The 21,636-nt window shown below is 42.4% G+C and overlaps 1 protein-coding gene across 1 annotated transcript in view; it reads right to left on the bottom strand.

The window, feature by feature from the left end:
- Window positions 1-15,807, bottom strand: part of terf2 (telomeric repeat binding factor 2) — a 35,759-nt gene extending 19,952 nt beyond the window's left edge. The window contains exons 1-6 of the mRNA XM_085991723.1: window positions 15,441-15,807; window positions 13,626-13,703; window positions 13,354-13,466; window positions 6,632-6,718; window positions 2,899-3,036; window positions 332-486 (exon numbers count right to left, since the gene is read on the bottom strand). Coding sequence (XP_085847849.1) covers window positions 332-486; window positions 2,899-3,036; window positions 6,632-6,718; window positions 13,354-13,466; window positions 13,626-13,703; window positions 15,441-15,684 — 815 coding nt within the window. The 5' untranslated portion in view covers window positions 15,685-15,807. The remainder of the gene's footprint in view (window positions 1-331; window positions 487-2,898; window positions 3,037-6,631; window positions 6,719-13,353; window positions 13,467-13,625; window positions 13,704-15,440) is intronic.
- Between the last annotated feature and the right edge of the window lie 5,829 nt (window positions 15,808-21,636).

Genomic DNA, 21,636 nt, shown 5'->3' with positions numbered 1-21,636 from the left:
CAATTAAAAGGACCACTACATCCAATATTAATTCTATTTTACATATCCCAACACTTCTTGAAATGTAATTCCAATGCATTTGAATGCAGAATAGAGAACTAAAACACTGACAGCACCAGAGGGCAAAGTTAATTTTCACTAAGATTACTGTTAGGAAACAGAAACAGTGAACAAGTTACAATTTTTCTTTACTAAGGTGTCAAAACTTGAAATTTACTCCAGATCATTTCCTTAAATGAGTCTTTGCAGCAGGCTGGAGTTTAACTTTTCTTTTTTTACACATTTAGCAATTTTGAAATATAGCTTAAGTTGATTAAAATGTTCCAACCACCTTTTAGAACAGATGCAACATTCATCCATTGGATTCGATGAGCCTTTATTCCGATCGGACGCCTGCCTGTTCTGATGCACCTCTTGATTAGAGTCAAATCTCAGTTCCTCATCTTGCACTTCTGCTACAGCTCTTGAAGTGGAGTTTTTTGCACTCTGAGAGCAAATCACAAATGACCAATATTTATTCTTCTTAGTCTTTTTTTTGTGAAATCTCACTCAAGAAATCTACTGAACTTGTGCAGCACTGTTCTGTAATCTGTACACGGTCAGCAAATGTACCCGTCAGTTCAAGAAGGGCAAATTTATGCACATTTTAGTCCTGTTAAAAATAAATCCCTGCCTTTTCTACCAAAAAACCCACTTTTGTTAAGGTACCGCACAAGAGGCTTCTCGAAAGAGCGAAGCCTCTGATATTAGTGGTAATATATCGAGCTGGATTGAGAACTGGCTGGCGGGACATAGGCAAAAAGTAGTTATCGATGTATTTGAATCGGTTTGGAGACAGGTCTCCAGTGGTGTCCTGCTGGGATCTGTGTTGGGACTGTTGCTCTTTACTATTTTTATTGATGATCTGGATGTAGGTGTTGGGGGCACGATCTGCAAATTTGCAGATGATACCAACATCTGTGCGAGTGTTAGACAATGCTCGTCTGCATCAGGCAGATCTTAATGTGTTGAGAGATTGGCCGCAAGACTGGCAAAATTTGTATAACTTGGGCAAGTGCAGTGTTATGCATGTGGGCAGGGCAAATGCTCAACATTCATACATCCTTCAGGGAAAAGCATTAAAGAAGGTGGAGCGAGAAAGAAATTTGGGCATTCTAATGCATACATCTCTAAAGGTACATGAGCAATGCCGTGAAGCGATAGCTAGAGCAAATAGGAGGTTTGGGTGTATCCATAGGGTAATTGAGTACAAGACGAGGCATCCTATTTTGTCCTTGTACAAGACCTTGGTCAGGCCTCACTTGGAATACGGTGTCCAGTTTTGGTCTCCTCGCATGGTGGGTGATATTGAGGCTTTGAAAAGGGTGCAGAGGAGGGCCACTAGGCTAATTCCCAGTTTAAAGCATCTTAGTTATCAAGATAGGCTAAAAGAGTTGGGACGCTTCACTTTACAGATGCGTAGACTTAGGAGTGATCTGATTGAGGTTTATATAAGATAATGAAGGGAGTAGATTGTGTTCCAGTTGAGAGTTTGTTCCCATTAAATAGGCGAGGGAGGGCCAGGGGTCACAAACTTAAGTTGTACAAGGCCTGATCTAGGTTAGACGTCAGAAGGTGATTCTTTTCCCGGAAAATAGTGGCCCTCTGGAACAGACTGCCGTCTCGTGCGGTGGATGCTGATTTGCTGAATTCCTTCAAGCGAAAGCTGGGCCTGTTTCTGGCTGGGGCGGAGATCACCTCTTACAGAAGGTAGGTACTGTAGGGATTTCAGGGCCAGACTGATCTCCTGGACTAGCTTCGATCACCTAGACGGGATGGAGAGGAATTTCCCAGATTTACCCCCCCACCCCAAAATTGGTCTGGGTGTTTTAATCTGTTTTTTCGCCTCTCCCAGGAGATCACATGGTTTCGGGTGGGGTGGAGTGATATACACAAGGTATCGCAATGGTGTGGAACGGGCTCGATGGACCAGAGGGTCTTTACCTGTCCGTATGTTTGTTCGTATGTTAGAACTAGGAAATTTACTATACCCATTTTACTACTGCTACTAATATTTCTTTAGCGCTCCTTGCACAATGAAAGCGAACAGAATGCTTGACAAGGCAGAAAAAGATGGATGTCTAATAAAAATGACAGAAAAAAATTGGGTGGAGATAACCCAGACAACAATAGCTTGAAAGCAATTAGCACTGGGGAACTTGGATCAAAAAGCATGCAATCCTAAATATGCACTTGCTACAAATTAGCAGCAAATACATAACTTTGCAATGAGAACTTAAAAAAAATACACAACCACAGAAGTTAGCACAGCTCAGGGGAAAAAAACACTACAAATGAGCAATCCTCACAAAATTTTCAGTGAGTTTACATAGAATGCGCAAAGCATTTAAATAGTACAAAAAAGTATACATGTATAACTGTATCAATGCAAATTAAACAAACCCAATAATCAATGGTTTCTTTTTTTATTCAGTTATGCTGAATAACGAAGTACTCTTCAATTTTTGTCTTTTGCACTATTTTTAGTGTACTTTTACATAGCTTAATATTTTTGAAATGCTACAAGTTTAAAAGCGAACTCGAGTCCAGAAGCAAAGTAGAAGAAATAATATAATTATTTTACATTAGTCCTCTTCTATTTTATTTTTTCTTAATTAAAAAAAAATGCTGATCAAAAGACCTCATGAGGAAGCACTACGCTAATCAACTTTAATTGGAAAGTTGCGTGGCATGAAGAGACCTCGAGCTGGGTGGGGGGGGGGGGGGGGTGCTGTGAATGAACAAAATAAACAAACATTGTGAATGGACACATTTGCAGAACAAGTAAACTTGAAATACTTTCTCAAGTGCTAAAGTACATTTGATTATACGACAAAGGAACTGAATCAGAATACATACGCGAAGAAGATATGGTTCAGAGTTGTCAATTAAGCTTTCTGCAAAAAACAGCATTTTCCTTTTCAAGTCGCTGTATTGAAAGAGATGCAGATCGGGATGGGATGAATTCTTCTCTTCAATAATTGCCAAAAGCAATTTCTAAAACAACCGAATAGGATAAATGTGCGAAATTATAATGGTAAAAGCACAATACAACTGCATTTGTTTTTTTACTATACATGTTGAACATGTTAGTATTTATCAGATATACTGTTACAGTTTGGACTTTCTCCCAATATTTTCAACTCAAGCCCCCACCAAAAAGGCAGTTGGCATAAGTGGACCGAGTCTCCAGCGAACTGAAGCCCGCTCAGAGAGGGGCAGGACTAACAATTACCCTTTAACTACAGTATATTACATCAGAGTCCAACTTCTCCTGTCTATTCTGCAAAGCGGTAAATACATAACGTCAGACCAATACATCCAGGCTAGAAAGATAACACACAGAAGCAATAAGACACAACAAGTTACTGACAGTACAATGCCTTTATCAGTTCCAGAACTCTACCAATGCTGGCCTCTAAAGCTGCACAAAACATAAATTCCAATGCACCAGAACTCAGCTACCCATGTCCTATCCTGCGCAAAATCCCACTAATCGATCCTTGCAAACCTCCATTGATGCTCTTTCCTCACTGAATTGATTATAAAATTCTTGCTCGTACCTTCAAATAGCTTCACGGCCTAGCTTTACATCATCAAGGTGTCAGCCTTGGCTTAGTGGTAACATTCTCACCTCTGAATCAGAAGGTTGTGCATTCAAGCCCCACTCCAACCTGGGCACATAATCCAGATTTACACTTCAGTGCAGTATGGAGGGGGAGCTGCACTGTAGGAGGTGCTGCCATCAGATCAGACATTACTTTAAATTGAGGTCATGCCTGTCCTCTCAGGTGGACTTAAAATACCCCACGGCACTATTCAAAGAGGAGCAGGGGAGTTCTTCTGATGTTTTGGCCAATATTTATCCCTCACCCAACATCACTAAAAAAAATTAAAAAAAAGAGTATCTGGTCATTTATCTCAGTGCAGTTCTACACTTCAAATATGCTTCACTGACTATGTAGCGCTTTGGGACATCATAAATGGTGCTATATAAATGCAAATTTGTTCTTTCTTTCCATCATCCATAACCTTTTCCAGCTTTATGTTCTTGCCTGCAACCTCTGCTCTTTCAACTCTGGTTACTGCACATTGCCTCCTTCCCCCACTCTACTACCATTGGCAGAGCGTTCAACTAACTTCGTCCCACACTCTGGAACTCCCTCTCGAAATGCTTCCCTCTTCCTACATATCTCTCTGTGTTCAAAAACGTCCTTAAAACGTTTCTCTACAATGACACCGTTGGCCACTTCCCCATACCTTTCAATTCAGGTCTAACCCCAATTATGAAATGCCTTGGGGCATTTTGATATATTAACAGGTGCTTTATAAATCTAAGTTGTTTCCATGGATGCACGTAGTCAAAAAAGATCTAGCTAACCATTGTCTCCAGAGCTTGTCAAGTGACGTGACCAAAGTAGCGTTACAATCAATTAACCAGTGTGGCAGGTGATGGCTCAGTGTTTGCTGATGGATGATGACACTTATAATGCACTGTTGTCAGTTTATGCAGCATAGATAGATTGCGTTGACATGGCATTTTGAAGATAGACGGCCACTGTAATTTAGTCTTAACCACAGTCCTGCCCCATAAGGCAGCATGACGGCTCAAAAGAGCTGAAGTTTCATCACAGACTACTAGGGCACTGACAGTTTGAAACTTGAGTCTACAACCATCTATTATCTATAGGGCAAGTGATTTACCATAGCAAAATATTGAAAAAAAATCACAGGGGACAATTTTCTTCCAGTCCCTGTCAGTTTAGTGTTCAGTTAACTGGAACTGCTGAAAATTGAAATAGCACTGATGAACAGAGCAGTCAGCACAGCAGCTGTACTACCAGATGTCACAGTCGGCAGCACGCACTTCACTTTTGCCTAAGAGGGAGATGATTGGCACTTTAAAACGTGCTGATTAAAACTGGAGTGTGTGCGACTAGAGAAACCAACAGGGAATATTGCACAGAAGGGCAAAAATTGTGGGATTTGTTGCAAGATGTTGTACCACAAATAATTTAACCCAATTATCCTGTATTTGTCTCAGCGGCCTGAAAGACCCAAGTTTACATTCTTTGCTCTCTCCTTGAGCAGGTGGCGTGCGATGCAACAGCTGGTGTGAGTAGAAGATAAATGTAAAGCAACTGTAAGTGCAGACCGGATCATAAAAAGGGAGCAGTGCAAACCAAATGGAGGAACAGACAGGATAGTGGAAAATAAATTTAAAATATACAGGAAACTTTGTGCTATCCGGCACAGACGGGACCGAGCTGTTGCCGTTCCCTCAAAACTGCCGGACACTCCAGCGCTAATGTTGAAAGATACAGAAGCTTCTGAGCTCCATATCTGTCAACAAACCCTGTTGCTTAGCAACAGCTTCTAAACAGTCCAAGCGTCTCTGTAGCTTAGCAACAGCTTCAGCAGACCTTGCAGAGCTTGACTGTTGAGGAAAAAAGCAACGAGAAGAAAAAAAACCTAACGAAAACGGCACCTGATTTTTGCCGGTGGCTCGAGCATTCCGGACAGTTAGCCTCCTGATAACACAAAGTTTCCTGTACACAAGGCTGGATCTTCAGTGGGGGTGTTGAGGAGGGAGGGAGCATGTTGGTTGCAGGTTGGAAACAAATGCAATAGGTAGTAGATGGAGTGGAGGAGGTGGATAGATGAAGGAGGTAAAATTTGAGGCTGAGGTGACATAGAAGTCTCACAGAGAAAAGGGTTTCTGCATATACCTGATGGGAACTGATTTGGAATTGAGCCAATCGTGGAAGAAATTTGGCTAGCTTAGAATGATCTTCTATATAAAAGGAAGTGTGACACAGGATGTATAACAAAAATAATGCGCTGGACATGGCATTTGTATTATTAAAATTAGATAATGGAGAGATAGAAAATGGATAGAGCAAATTATATAAACTAGGCAAAAAAGTTCAGTGCATATATATCATATATATTTATATTACTAGGGTTGTACATTTTACATGGCCTGCGCAGATTGTATGTTATTGCAGTTGTTAACTTTATAGCTTAAAAAGAGCAATCAATATCTATCACCAACTACTCCTTTAGATTCCATCGATGGAAAATTATCTTCATGCGTATTGATGTACACTGAAGTTATACAAATACTGGCCCACCACCATAGCATTAAGAAAATGAAGCTAGAACCAGTATGACTGCTGATTCTGTAGGTACAGTCCCATAAAGGACACGTATTCATTATTCTTCTAATTCTATCAAATGTACCCAGTTTCGAGATGCAAAAATATCTTGATGCAATTATTAAATCCAACCACATTATGATTTAGTTTCAAAACACTAATACTCGGAAAATGTATATTTGCATTTTATTCACAATAAATTAATGAAAAATAACATTTCATTTGCTATTTAAACAAAACTACTGTGGTTATGGTCACATCACTCCTTTCCAGCTACAAGACCCTATACCCTCCCCATGCCCCTCATTAAGATTGCAATATTAAGTAAAAGAATTTGACAACTACAGAGAATAGATCAATAATACGAAAAAATGTCTGCCGCAGCGCCTAAACGTCTGATTTTATTAGCCCAAATTAAACAGCTACACACATACCTGGTCAACATTGTCCTTTTTGAGATGCCGTTCGAAGATCTTAGAAGCTTCTCGAAAACAGTTATTCTTAATCGATTCAACCACAGCCTTTAGAAAGAGGACCAAAATGTTATTTATACTCCCAAGGTTTGTAGGTACAAAAATAATTTACTAACTTTGAAAAAGCTGTCACCACAATTAGGATCACCTCATCTGACTTCCAATCAAATCATCATGAGTCACAATCCCCAGTCAGCTGGTCATCCTAGTTTGGTTGGTTCACCACTACTGAGGTGTGATTCAAGAAATTCACCGGCTTTTCCTGGAGGCTCCATTTTAGGGGAGATGTGGAGAACCAGCTGATTAAGTGGCAATGCCACGAATTTCTTTATGGATCCTCCATATTTTGAGTCAGGAAAAAAAAGATAAAAGGCTGAACTTCCAACCTCTCCCAAGTTTTGTTCTTACAAATTTCTTGTTCGCTTTTAAAATGGCCTCTGAAATTATGATTATAATAATCCTGGATTTTCCCTATTAATCTTGGCAACCATTTTAAAATTGACACGGTTGAGATGACTACAAGACCAGGCTCGCTAATAAGCACATTGTTTTCTTCAATGTTTTGAAACAAACTTGTTAAAAATGCAGAGAATAAGCCATGTATATACACAAAATGTAACCTAACCAGTTCAGAAACCAATAAGGCACTATATAAACGCAACTATTATCACGTCAAAGTATCTCAAAAGCACTTCATACAGTAGATAACTCTGAAATGCAGTACCTATAATTGGAAAACAGGGCAGTCGCTCTGCACCACCAATGCCCCGGATAGGCATGAGATATATGATCAGTTAATGTGTTTGTTGGTGGTGTAGGTTGAGGGAGGAAGGTTAGCTTAGGACACTGGGAGAACCTGCTCTTCTTTGAATTGTGCCATGAGTCTTAATGTCCACTTGAACAAAGACGAGGAATCAGTTTAATGTCTCCGAAGGACGACCATTAAATGCCTTGGGACAGTATCACAGCAGCACAGACTCGGAACAGATTCTGAGGTACAAATTCAACTACAGGAGTTAATGGGCTTCTGCATTTACTAATGAACGTGATACAGGGTTGAATGCAACTAATATACAGAAGCGATGTGGCCACTAGCCTATTTAATATAGATGTTGGTCCAAATTTTCCTGCGATGTTCACAGTAAATTTTGCTGTGTAGTGTAGCAATCCCATTGATAACTTACTTATTTTCCTGCACTTCTAATTAGATTATGCTAGAGAGCAGCCATATTTTCCAGCAATTCAACAAATACATTTGATGAAAAAGTATGAGGGACGATCTGGGGCCGTTATCATCCAAAAGTCTTTCTCTTGACTTTTGGGACCGATATTCTTTTGAACAGCTGTTGCTGCACCCTCCAGCCCAGTTTATTTGTGCAAGCGTTTCTACCACTATTTCAAAACAATTATACTCTTCGCAGCAACAATCAATGCTTAAAAAGAAATAGATAAATAAATATTTTAAAATAATCGGTTATTACATTTTTTATTGGCATCACAATGCAATGGTGTAAGAATCTGTCTTTCAACAAGTCCCGATCAGCAAACACACTAGCATGTCGTTTAAATGCAATCATCGAATGCATTCAAAGTAAACAGATCACACCTCTGCCAGCCACCAGCGCCATGACTTTTGAGTCTAAGAGGCAGTGGAGTGAAAATTGGTTTAAATGCAGGAAAATCACAATCATCATTGATTTCAATGGGGGTGGAGCTATGTTAATGACCTTTTAACTGTTTTCAGCAGGTTAATGCCAGATCAGCACGAAAGACCCAGGAAAATATGGCGGGGGATGGAGAGCTCCGGAGGGTTACAGGGCTGGAAAAGGTTACAGACCTAGGGAGGCCATAAAAGGATTTGAACAAGAGGATGGGAACTTCAAACTGGAGGTATTGGGGGATGGGAACAAATGCAAGTCAGAGATGGGAGATCAGGACTTGGTGTGGGATAGGATATGGGTAGCAGAGTTTTGGATGAACTGAATTATATGGGGGGGTGGGGGTGGTAGAGGATAGAACAAAAATCATCTCCAAGTCTTCAAGATTCTCTGTAACAACGCTTAATTTGAACCTGCATCATAATTAGAAGTTCCTATACGAAGCTGGTTATTCAAACTGTTTCTCCTGGATCCAGTTTGCCAACAGCCTGGTGCAACAGACAGGAGAAATTATAATGGAGAATAAGGAAATGACAGAGAAATTAAACAAATACTTTGTGTCTATCTTCACGGGCGAAGACACAAAAAACTTCCCAGAAAGAGTGGAGAACCAAGTGTCCAGCGAGAATGAGGAACTGAAAGAAATTAGTATTAGTAAAACAAAAATAGTACTGGAGAAATTAACGGGGCTGAAAGCCAATAAATCCCCTGGACCTTATGGCCTACATCCTAGGGTTTTGAAAAAGGTGGCTATAGAAATAGTGACTGTATTGGTTGTCATCTTCCAAAATTCCATAGATTCTAGAACGGTTCCCGCAGATTGGAAGGTAGCAAATGTAACCCCACTATTTAAGAAAGGAGGGAGAGAGAAAACGGGGCACTACAGACCAGTTAGCCTGACATCAGTAGTAGGGAAAATGCTAGAATCTATTATTAAGGATGTGATAACAGGGCACTTAGAAAATAATAATAGGATTGGGCAGAGTCAACACGGATTTATGAAAGGGAAATCGTGTTTGACAAATCGGTAGTTGTAACTAACAGAATAGATAAGGGGGAACCAATAGATGTGGTGTGTTTGGATTTTTAGAAGGCATTCGATAAGGTGTTATTAAACAAAATTAGGGTGCATGGGATTGGGGGTAATATACTAGCATGGATTGAAGGTTGGTTAATGGACAAAAAACAGAGAGTAGGTATAAACAGGTCATTTTCGGGCTGGCAGGCTGTAACAAGTGGGGTACCATAGGGATCAGTGCTTGGGCCTCAGCTATTCACAATCTACAGTATATCAATGATTTGGATGAGGGGACCAAATGTAATATATCCAAGTTTGCTGATGATACAAAGCTGGGTGGAAATGCAAGTTGTGAGGAGGATGCAAGGAGGCTTCAAGGGGCTAAAGACAGGCTAAGTGAGTGGGCAAGAACATGGCAAATGGAATATAATGTGGAGAAATGTGAAGTTATCCACTTTGGTAGGAAAAATAGAAAAGCAGAGTATTTTTTTTAAATAGTGAGAGATTGAGAAATGTTGGTGTTCAGAGGGACCTGGGTGTCCTTGTACACAAATCATTGAAAGTTAACATGCAGGTACAGCTAGCAATTAGGAAAGCAAATGGTATGTTGGCCTTTATTACAAGAGGATTTGAGTAGAAGAGTAAAGACATTTTACTGCAATTATATACGGCCCTGGTGAGACCACACCTGGAGTATTGTGTACCGTTTTGGTCTCTTTGCCTAAGGAAGGATATACCTGCCATAGAGAGAGTGCAACGAAGGTTCACCAGACTGGTTCCTCGGATGGGGCAGTTGTCCTATGAGGAGAGATTGAGTAGACCAGGCCTATATTCTCTAGAGTTTAGAAGAATGAGAGGTGATCTCATTGAAACATACAAAATTCTTACAGGGCTTGACAGGGTAGATGCAGGATGTTTCCCCTGGCTGGGGAGTCTAGAACCAGGGGTCACAGTCTCAGAATAAGGGGTTGGCCATTTAGGACTGAGATGAGGAAAAATTTCTTCACTCAGCGGGCGGTGTATCTTTGGAATTCTCTACCCCAGAGGGCTGTGGAGGCTCAGTCGTTGAGTATATATTCAATAGATCGATAGATTTTTGGATATTAAGGGAAATCAAGGGATATGGGGATAGTGCAGGAAAGTGGAGTTGAGGTAGAAGATCAGCCATGATCTTATTGAATGGCGGAGCAGGCTCGAGGGGCTAGATGGCCGACTCCTACTCCTATTTCTCATCTTCTTATGTCCACTCAAGAGCAGAGATACGTGCAACTGTTACACCCACTGTTTCCTTTAAAATCTAAAGTGAGACAAAGGAATATCAAGATGGCGTCTTTCACAATTTAATATTTTGTGCAACTGCAACTGGACCCTGGACTTCCTAACAAACAGACCCCAGTCTGTCAAATTAGGTAACCACACCTCCCCCCCTCTGCCCCTGAACACGGGGGCCCCACAAGGATGTGTGCTGAGCCCCCTCCTCTACTCCCTCTTCACCCACGACTGTGTGGCTGTTCATGGTTCCAACACTATCATCAAGTTTGCGGATGATACCACGGTAGTAGGCCAGATCACCAACAACGATGAGTCAGCCTACAGGGAGGAGGTCCAGCATCTCGTGAAGTGGTGCGCCGATAACAACCTGGCCCTTAACATCAAGAAAACCAAAGAAATCATTGTGGACTTCAGGAAGTCTAAAGGCGGAAGTCACACCCCCATCCACATCCATGGGGCTGTGCTGGAAAGGGTGGACAGCTTTAAGTTCCTCGGAGTCCACATCACGGAAGACCTCTCCTGGTCCCTCAATACCTCCTCTCTGGTGAAGAAGGCCCAGCAGCGCCTATATTTCCTAAGGAGGCTGAAGGGATGTAACCTGTCACCCCTGATCCTCTCTAACTTTTACCGCTGCACAATAGAGAGCATCCTGACGAACTGTATCACAGTATGGTATGGCAGCTGTAGCTACTATGACCGGAAAGCCCTGCAGCGGGTTGTCAAAACTGCCCAACGCATTACCGGCACCCGGCTACCGACCATAGAGCACATATACCAGAAACGTTGTTTACGGAGGTCACGGACCATCATCAAAGACCCTACCCACCCCAGCCACAGTCTGTTCGCCCTCCTGCCATCTGGGAGACGCTACAGATGCATTCGCACCCGTACGACCAGATTTAGGAACAGCTTCTTTCCCAGGGCTGTCATCCTACTGAACTCCACAAATAAACTCTAAAGCCTGCACATCTGCCAATGCACTTTATTATGGTTATGGTTATGTTTATGTTAATGTATTACAACCCAAATGTATGTTGAATGTTTAAATGTCTTAATCTAAATGTACACTCTCAGGAGCCGCAAGCCTACATTTCGTTGTACTGCACTTGTGCACTAACAATGACAATAAAGTTGATTATTATTATTATAACAGTAGCTCAAAGTAGGGTTCAAAAGAACCAGGCTGGTTTCCAAGAACCCCATTTCCAGCCAGCCACCTCTTTCAGGACAAAGGACAGCTGTAATAAGTCCCTTGTTTTCAGGACCCATCGATGAGAGAAGCAATCAATCAATCAGTTCTGATTCCTTCTCAAAGCTAAGTAAACAGCAAAGAGTTTCCATCACCTTTGTGGATTTGACAATTAACACTCAATTAAGTCTAGACACAGGTGATTTATCTACGCTCAAAGTAATATGTGACAAAGTACATCCTAGATAGCCACTCAGTTTATTTCCAGCTGAGTAGCAAACTGATCTAAGTGGCCACCAGCTGCCTGGCTACCAATATTCTATAAAATATATATGGAAAAAGGCTCATTTCTGAAGAAAAATAAAACAGGTTTCTGATCAGTTACAGATGTTATAATCTGAATTTAACAGGTCAATCACAGAAGAACCACAGAGCACAAATGATTGCACAATATATTGGACAGTTTATACTGCTTTCCTGAGGGTAGGTAGTCCAAAGAAATAAAACTGAGCCCCATTTTTATATTCTTATTGCATTTTCCATAACAAAAATAAAGGAACTTGCATTTATATAGCACCTCTCGGGATTTTCCAAAGCACGTCACAGCCAGTTAAGTACTTTTGAAGCGTGGCGGCTGTCGGAATGTTGGTAATCACAGCATATAATTTGCACACAGCAAGTACCATAAACAGCAATGAGATAAATGAGCAGATGAGTTTTTGGTGATATTTGCTGAGAGATAAACTTTGGCCAGGACACCAGAAAAACTCCCCTGCTCTTTGAATAGTGTCATAGGATCTTCCTGTGCACCTGAAAGGGCAGACAGGGTCTCAGTTTAACATCTCATCCACGAGACAGTACCTCTTGACAGTGCACCACTCCCTCAGTTTGTAATGAGCTGTCAACATAGATCGTGAGCTCAAGTCTTTTGAGTGGGGCTTGAACCTACAACTTCCTGACTCATTGGCGAGTGTGCGACCACTGAGCGAAGGCTCACACTTTTATAGATTAAAGTTTATGACAGTAACTGTAGTTTTAATGGGTTAACATTTTTAAAAAGTAAAACAAAATTGACAAATGTAAAGCACTCAATCTTATTCCGCAATTAAGGTCAGCAAGAAGCGGGAGAGAAAAATGAGAACATTTCGATTTTGGCAGTCAACAAGATGAAGTGAACTAAGGCAGAGAGCAGTCCCGCACAAGTGCAAAGGATTTTCAATTGCCAAATGTTATATTCTACCTTTGCACCAAAATACCCCAACAGTTTAATCTTGTTAAGTTCCCCATTTTATGTGTACATAAGACACATAGGGGGAAAATAACATACACAGAAACAACTGAATAGTGATATTGAATTCATGCCAATAGACAACTAACACAGACTATTTCATTATCCTATCTAGAGATGTGCAGTTGTGAACTACCCTGCCAACGATGATAAAAATAAAGGGCCAGGTCAGATGGGAACAATTGCTCCTGCTACCTTTGATGCTGCAAAAACTTTGACTTCTTCATTTATTTTAAAAATACAAATGGTGAAACTAACCTGCACCACCACAGCTCCGCTGATCTCTTGGAACAAATCCTCACCGAGCAAGAACTCTGCCTTCATCTGGCCCAGAATTGTCAAAACAGATTCCAGCGGCATGGCATCACTCTCTGAAAATGAGTTGACCACATATAGTTATGTATAAAAAGTCAACGATACATTTAAACCATTTTAAATGTTTAGATTATAACTTTAAAGTCTGAGGAAAGAAATACCATGTGTGAGCCTAGACAATGAGTGCTTTATCTACAGGAATAGCATTTACTTACCAAATTTGGATAGAAATTGTATTGTGAGAAGTTTCTTTCCAATCTCCTCTGTGTCGATGTACGGTCGGTTTAAGACAGCTGAAATTGGGTGGGGAAAGAGAAGGAAAACACATTTCAGAGTTAAATAAAAGCCAGAAGACCAGTAATGTTCACTTGAACATGAATATTAGGTGGTCCAGGACAGTTTACTGGGGTAGAAGGATGTAGGGGAGATAGTACCTATTATTCAAAGCATTTCCCAATTCTAGATGGAAAAAAAATACACACAATTAGGTTTGACATTTTAAAGGTGTCAATTTGATTGCAAGCATGGAAATCTCAGATCTCCCATGTTGATAGGCCATCTGGTTCTGTGCGTTCAGTTACTAAAAAAAAAAGTGGCAAACAATTTTTTCCCCCTCACAGAATAGTGATTCAATTGGTCCAACTTCTTCCTTTTATTGGGAGATTCTTGTGACTGTCATTCAGGACTGGTTTTTGTAAGTCTGTGCTAGTTTTGCAATAGAAGATTTCTAGGTGCTTTTGATTTATATGTTCCCTACCTCTTCTGATTTGCTACTGTTTCATTTTGAGCCAATCAACAAAATGTTACAGGGAAGCAGTACACAAAGTGAGCAAACTTTGAAGTGTGCTATGCAACAGACATTTTATAATTAGTGATAAAGTGTAGTAGGCACTGTAGAATCTGTAACCATGGAGGTTAAAGGAGTATGCTTATTTCAAAAGGTACCAGGACTTTTATTTAATTTGTGAATATAAGTGCAATGAAATCTGTTTGTCTTGGTCCTGTATTCGTTTTGCACTCATGTATATTACTCTCCCCCACTGTGTATAGTTTCACTTCCTCTTTCCCGACTAACCTGGGAGGTTCCAGGTCTTGGCTCCGCCCCTGACTTCTCTTACATAAAGATCCCAGGATCTGTATGACTCATTCCTGTGAACCAGTCGGCGTGTTGAAATGTTAGCTCTGATCTTAGTGATTAAAAGCCAACTTGTTTAAGTCTATAACTTCTAGTTTTGTGGTTATTGAAGGCCCATCAGTAAGAATAAGAAAGTCTTGCATTTATATAGCGCCTTTCACGACCACCAGACATCCCAAAGTGCTTTACAGCCAATGAAGTACTTTTTGAAGTGTAGTCACTGTAGCAATGTAGGAAGCGTGACAGCCAGTTTGCGCACAAGATCCCACAAACAGCAATGTGATAATGACCAGATAATCTGTTTTTTTTAGTGATGTTGATTGAGGGATAAATATTGGCTAGATCACCAGGGATAACCCCCCTGCTCTTCTTCGAAATAGTGCCAAAGGATCTTTTACGTCCACCTGAGAGGACAGATGGGGGCCTCGGTTTAACGTCTCAGCCGAAAGACAGCACCTCCGACAGTGCAGCACTACCTCGGTACTGCGCTAGACTTTTGTGCTCAAATCTCTGGAGTGGGACCTGAACCCACAACCTTCTGACTCAGAGGCGAGGGTGCTGCCAACCGAGCCATAGCTGACACACAATGTTTGTGAAGATCGTCAACTTAAAATTAACTGGGGCTCCCGACTATACTTAGTATTGTTATCAGCTTAGATATCCTCTACTCCCAAATATTTTATGCAAAATTTGAAATATCATAAAATGTTCAATGCTCTTATTCTGAAATATAACCTGACATTCATGGGAAAACGGAGGTCTATCAGCATCGGTTAAACCATGTATCCTTGTCGATGTTGGCCAGCTTTGTTGTGCATTTCGAGCATGTTTTGGTTTATTTAAAAACAATTAACTAGTCCCTAATCTTTAATCCAGTATTTACAACTCTTCTCACCCGTTATCACATCCAGGATGGCGCAGAACTCCTCGTACTCCCCGGCTCGGAACGCTTTGAGCGCGCAGTAGAAGTTAAACTCCAATGTCCAACGGTTCACCACTTGTTCGGGTTCCGGGAGATCGGCTTCAGCCCCACCAGAGAGTTGTCTCTCCCGGCACCTCGACCTCATTCCCACCCCAGTTTGCGGCAAGCCCCCGACCGGGTCCCCCGAACCGCTCGTCAACCCCAAACACTCCGCCATTTCTCTCACACACACAATACACCGGAACTGACGTTGCCCCCAACCAGGGCCACTGCCTCACTGTCCAGAATGCTTTGGGGGCGAAGAGCGGGCCTCTGCTCCGCCATGTTGTGAGGGTAAAAAAACATTTGCGAACACCAGACCTGCCACAGGTATAGAATTTTTTGGTCAGAACAATCTACCGACTCCATCCCATTTCTAAAGAATCATCTACATTTTAAATAAACACATTTATATTATTATTTAGCATACTGTTATAGTGTATAGCAAACAGAAATTAACAGTTTATGAAAACCAAAGCTTCTGGGGGCATAAAGGGATGGACAATAAATGCTGGCTTTACCAGCAACTCCCACATCCCATAAAAAGCAGCCTTTAGGGTTCCGTACAGCTTTAAATTATAAAATTTCTGAATTATATCGTGTCATTTAAATTGTTCCAAGTCCAGGGCTCTTTTTTTTTTAATGCTCAAATAGGTGTTTTTGTTTTTGTTTTCCCCCTATAAGCTTGTAGACAAAGTGAAACATATATCTGTCTGGAAGTACAGTATTACATATTAATGACATTTGTTCTGTGAAACTCTGACGTAATAAAATTCACTATGCACTTGGTTTGAGCATAAAGCAAGGCTTTAATCAACTTGTTTCAGAACATGGAAGTCTAGTTGTATTTCACTAGCTCCTCGTCTTACAAAATGTCCCTGTCAAGCTGGGGCCCACGCCCGACTATTTATACTCCTTGGACGGCGCCACCAGCTGGCCGTCCAGCGTTATTTCATAAGTAGTTTCTTGATGATGAGATTTATAACACTCTTATTGTCTTTGTGAAGTGAAAATACACAGACATTGTATGTCGTTTAGATGATAGCTTCAAAGGGTGGATTTCCTCAGTTTATATTATTTATTTATAGATAAATTGGTCCAATTAATCCCTCAAACAATGGCACTACAAGAGATAGTTGTCATCTGTAATGGCTGTCCCTTTGGGAGGTTTCCTGCAAGAAAAGAGAGTGTTGTATCAAAATAGCACCGATACATGAAAGGTTTCTTTTGAGGTCAAGACCTTGAGATAGTCCATTAGCTTTAATTCACTAATATCTACCTTATATCCCAGTCACTGCAGTGACCTAGAATTCCATAAATGGCAAGGTGTGCACTTATCCTTCACGGCATCCTATTCAACCTCGAGCTGAGCTTCTGACCCTGTATTCTCTCCATTACAGAACACATACTGTACTTCCACATACACGATATCGCCCACCTCAACCCATGCCTCAGCTCATTTGCTGCTGAAACACTCATCCATGCATTTGTCACTTCCAGACTCAACTATTCCAGTACTCTGGCCTCCCATCCTCCATAAATTTCAACTTGTCCAAAACTTTGCTGCCCACATTATATCCTGCACCAAGTCCTACTCACCCATCACCTCTATCCTTGGTGACCTACATTTGCTCCCTGTCCTCTGATGCCTTCGCATCCTTGTTTTTAAATCCTTTCATGACCTCACCCCCTCCCTATCTCTCTAACCTCCTCCAGCACTACAACCCCTCCCACAGAACACTGCAATTTTCCGGCTCTTGCCTCTTGTGCAGTCCCTCTCTTTGCCCCACAATTATTGGCTGTGCCTTTAGCTGCCTAGGCCCCGTGCTCTGGAGTTCCATTCCTAAACCTCTCTGCCTCGACTGAGGATGCATGCAGGAATGTTAAACAGGAGGACATGATTAAGGCAGAGTGAGGCAAGGCTTTGAAGAGATTTGAAAATTAGAAGTTTCAAATCAATACGCTGGGGCCGACAAGCCAGTTGAAGAGGATGTATGGTAGTGTGGGGGTGGGGGCGGGGGTGATTGTGTGTGGGACCTACTGTGGGTGCGGACATGAGCTTCATCATTATGGATGTGTTGAAGCTTTAAGGGAGCTTATTTGGAGAGGACATTGAATAAGATTTAAGTTGTTGAAGGCATGGACTAGGTTTTGGTAACAGCAGGGAGTGATAGGATGGAGATGGGCAATATTTGTGGAGGTGCAAAAAAAACACTTTTGGTAACAGATTAGATGTAGCGTAGGAAGGTGAGTTTGGAATCAAACAGGATTCCAAGGTTGCACACGTCCTAACTCAGCTTGAAATGGCAACTGCAGTGATTAATGAAATAGAGGTGAAAGGCATCAAGATGCTGGCTGGAGCAGAAGAAGATGGCTGCGATCTTGCCGACATTGTTTTAGTTCACCAGGTATTAGACAATCAATTTGACAGTGTGGCAGCATCCTTTGGGTCAATGGGGGATGTGAAAGACAGAAATTGCATTTGAAATGCAATCACTGTTGCAATGTAGACAAGTGCAGCAGCCAAATTGTACATAGAAATGCCCCACAAACAACAATGAGATAAATGACTAGTTGATCTGTTTTGGTGGTGTTGGTGGAGGGATAAAAGTTGCAGGACACTGGGAAAACTCCCCAGCTCTTCTTTATGTGTCATGGGATCTTTTACATCCACCTGAGCAGGCAGATGGGGCCTCAGTACAATATCTCATCCAGAAACTGGCATCTCTGACAATATAGTTCACCTTTCTTCTCTTCTCTTAGGCAGTCCCTCGGAACCGAGGATGACTTGCTTCCACATTAAAAATGAGTTTGCAGGTGACTGATGAGTCCAATGCGGGACCTATAGTGTCTGTCACAGGTGGGGCAGACGGTGGTTGAAGGGGCGGGTGGGTGGGGTGCTTGGGTTGACATGCGCTCCTTGCGCTGCCTGCGTTTGGCTTCCGCTTGCTCCCGGCGAAGAGACTCAAGGTGTTCAGCGCCTTCCCGGAAGCTTCTCCTCCACTTTGTGCGGTCTTGGGCCAGGGATTCCCAGGTGTCAGTGGAGATGTTACACTTTTTCAAGGAGGCTTTGAGGGTGTCCTTGAAGCGCTTCCTCTACCCACCTGGGGCTCTCTTGCCGTGCCAGAGCTCCGAGTAGAGCGCTTGTTTTGGGAGTCTCGTATCGGGCATGTGGACAATGTGACCCGTCCATCGGAGCTGATCAAGCGTGGTCAAAGCTTCGATGCTGGGGATGTTGGCCTGAGCAAGAACACTGACGTTGGTGCGCCTATCCTGCCAATGGATTTGCAGGATCTTGCGGAGGCAGCATTGGTGGTACCTCTCCAGTGCTTTGAGGTGCCTGCTGTACATGGTCCATGTCTCTAAGGCATACAGCAGAGCGGGTATCACTGCTGCTCTGTAGACCATGAGCTTTGTGCCGGGTTTGAGGTCCTGGTCTTCAAACACTCTCTTCCTCAGGCGACCGAAGGCTGCACTGGCACACTGAAGGCGGTGTTGGACATCGTCATCGACGTCTGCCCTTGTTGACAGTAGGCTCCCAAGGTATGAAAAGTGGTCCACGTTGTCCAAGGCCTTGTTGTGGATTTTGATAATCAGGGGGGCAGTACTGTGTGGCGGGGGCAGGTTGGTAGACCTCAACATCCCCAGCATCGAAGCTTTGACCACGCTTGATCAGCTCCGATGGAGGGATTGTCCGCATGCCCGATACGAGACTCCCAAAACAAGCGCTCTACTCGGAGCTCCGGCACGGCAAGAGAGCCCCAGGTGAGCAGAGGAAGCGCTTCAAGGACACCCTCAAAACCTCCTTGAAAAAGTGTAACATCCCCACCAACACCTGGGAATCCCTGGCCCAAGACCGCACAAAACTCCCCAGCTCTTCTTTATGTGTCATGGGATCTTTTACATCCACCTGAGCAGGCAGATGGGGCCTCAGTACAATATCTCATCTAGAAACTGGCATCTCTGACAATATAGTTCACCTTTAGTATTGCACTGATATGTTAGCCTAGATTATGTGCTCATGTCTTGGACTGGGGCTCGAACCCACAACCTTTTGGTGAGAGCACTACCACTGAGCCAAGCTAACTTGTAGTGAGGAAGAGCTTGGATATCATAAACACGTGTGGAAGCTGACCTCAATTTTGGATGAGGTCCAAAGGGTGTCATGTAGAAAGTGAAGAAGAGGGCACTGAGCATGGACCCACGGAATATACCAAGTGTGATCATGCAAGCAGATGGAGAAGTGGTTGGCAGTGATGCTGTGCCCATGTTGAGCTATGTAGGAGAATAACCAAGAGAGAGTAGTAAGTTAACAAATACAGAAACATTCAGAAATCTGATTTTGAGGTCCCTTGTGACATGGGATGGTAACTGGTTGAGAGGTAGGAGACAGAGAGTAGGGGTAAAAGGAATGTACTCTGGTGGCATGTGACAACTGGTATTCCCCATGGATCTGTACTGGGGCCTCAGCTTTTCACCATATATATCAATGACTTCAATAAAGGAATAGAAAGTTGTATATCCAAGTTTGCAGATGACACTATGTTAGGAAGAACAGTAAGTTTTGTAGATGGGAGCAGGAAGTTACAAAGGGACATAGATTAAGAGAGTGGGAAAAACTGTGGCCGATGGAGTTCAATGTGGAGAAGTGTGAAGTCATCCACTTTGGATTCAAGAAATCAGAATTTTTTTATTGAACTTTGGAGGAGCAATGGGATTTGGGTGTCCAGGTTGCATAAATGTGGCTTGTATTCGCTTGAGTTTAGAGACTTGAGCACAGAATCTAGGCTGACACTCCAGTGCAGTACTGTGTTCTCCCCAGTGTCTTTGCCAACAACTATCCCTCAATTAATATCACTAAAACAGATTATCTGGGCATTATCACTAAAACAGATTATCAGGACCTTGCTGTGCGCAAATTGGCAGCTGCATTTCCTACATTACAACAGTGCCTACACTTCCAAAGCACTTAATTGGCAGTGAAGCGCTTTGGGATGCCCTGAGGTCATGAAAGGCGCTATATAAATGCAAGTTCTTTCTTTCCTAAAATGATGAAGGGATTTGACAGGGTAGATAGAGAGAAACTATTTCCACTGGTGGCAGAGTCCAGAACAAGGGAGCAGAACCTTAAAATTAGAGCTAGGCCTTTCAGGAGTTATGACAGAAAGCACTTCTTCTTACAAAGGGTAGTGGAAGTCTGGAACCCTATCCTCCAAAAAGCTGTTGAGGTTAGGTCAATTGAAAATGTCAAAACTGAGATTAACAGAAGTAAAGGTATCAAGAGATATGGAGCAAAGGTGGGTAAATGGAGTTGAGGTATGAATGAGCCATGATCTGATTGAATGGTGGACAGGCTCGAGGGGTTGAATGACCGAGTGCTGTTCTTATGTCACCAGTTTGAAAACCTATAGCTAATGCACGTGTGAATTAAGAACAACAACAATTTGTATTTATATAGCACCTTTAACATAGGAAAACGTCCCAAGGCGCTTCACAGGAGTATTATAAGACAAAAAAATTGACACCGAGCCACATAAGGAGAAATTAGGGCAGGTGACCAAAATCTTGGTCAAAGGGGTAGGTTTTAAGCAGCGTCTTAAAGGTGGAAAGAGAGGTAGAGAGGCAGAGAGGTTTAGGGAGGGAATTCCAGAGCTTAGGGCCTAGGCAACAGAAGACATGGCCACCAATGGTTGCGCGATTATAATCAGGGATGCTCAAGAGGGCAGAATTAGAGGAGTGCAGATATCTCGGGGGGTTGTGGGGCTGGAGGAGATTACAGAGATAGGGAGGGGCGAGGCCATGGAGGGATTTGAAAACAAGGATGAGAATTTTGAAATTGAGACGTTGCTTAACCGGGAGCCAATGTAGGTCAGCGCGCACAGGGGTGATTGGTGAACGGAACTTGGTGTGAATTAGGACACGGGTATTTTTGAATGGCCTCAAGTTTACATAGGGTAGAACATGGGAGGCCAGCCAGGACTGCGTTGGAATAGTCAAGTCTGGAGGTATCAAAGGCATGGATGAGAGTTTCAGCAGCGGATGAGCTGAGGCAAGGGCTGAGACGGGCGATGTTACGGAGGTGGAAATAGGTGATCTTAGTTACGTCGCGTATATGTGGTCGGAAGCTCAT

Source organism: Somniosus microcephalus, chromosome 6 (assembly GCF_052327205.1).
Source record: "Somniosus microcephalus isolate GS21.2 chromosome 6, FLI_Smic_1.0, whole genome shotgun sequence".
Taxonomy (NCBI): Eukaryota; Metazoa; Chordata; class Chondrichthyes; order Squaliformes; family Somniosidae; genus Somniosus; species Somniosus microcephalus.
The sequence above is the reverse complement of the archived record's forward strand: the minus strand, read 5'-3'. Positions and strand labels throughout refer to the sequence as shown.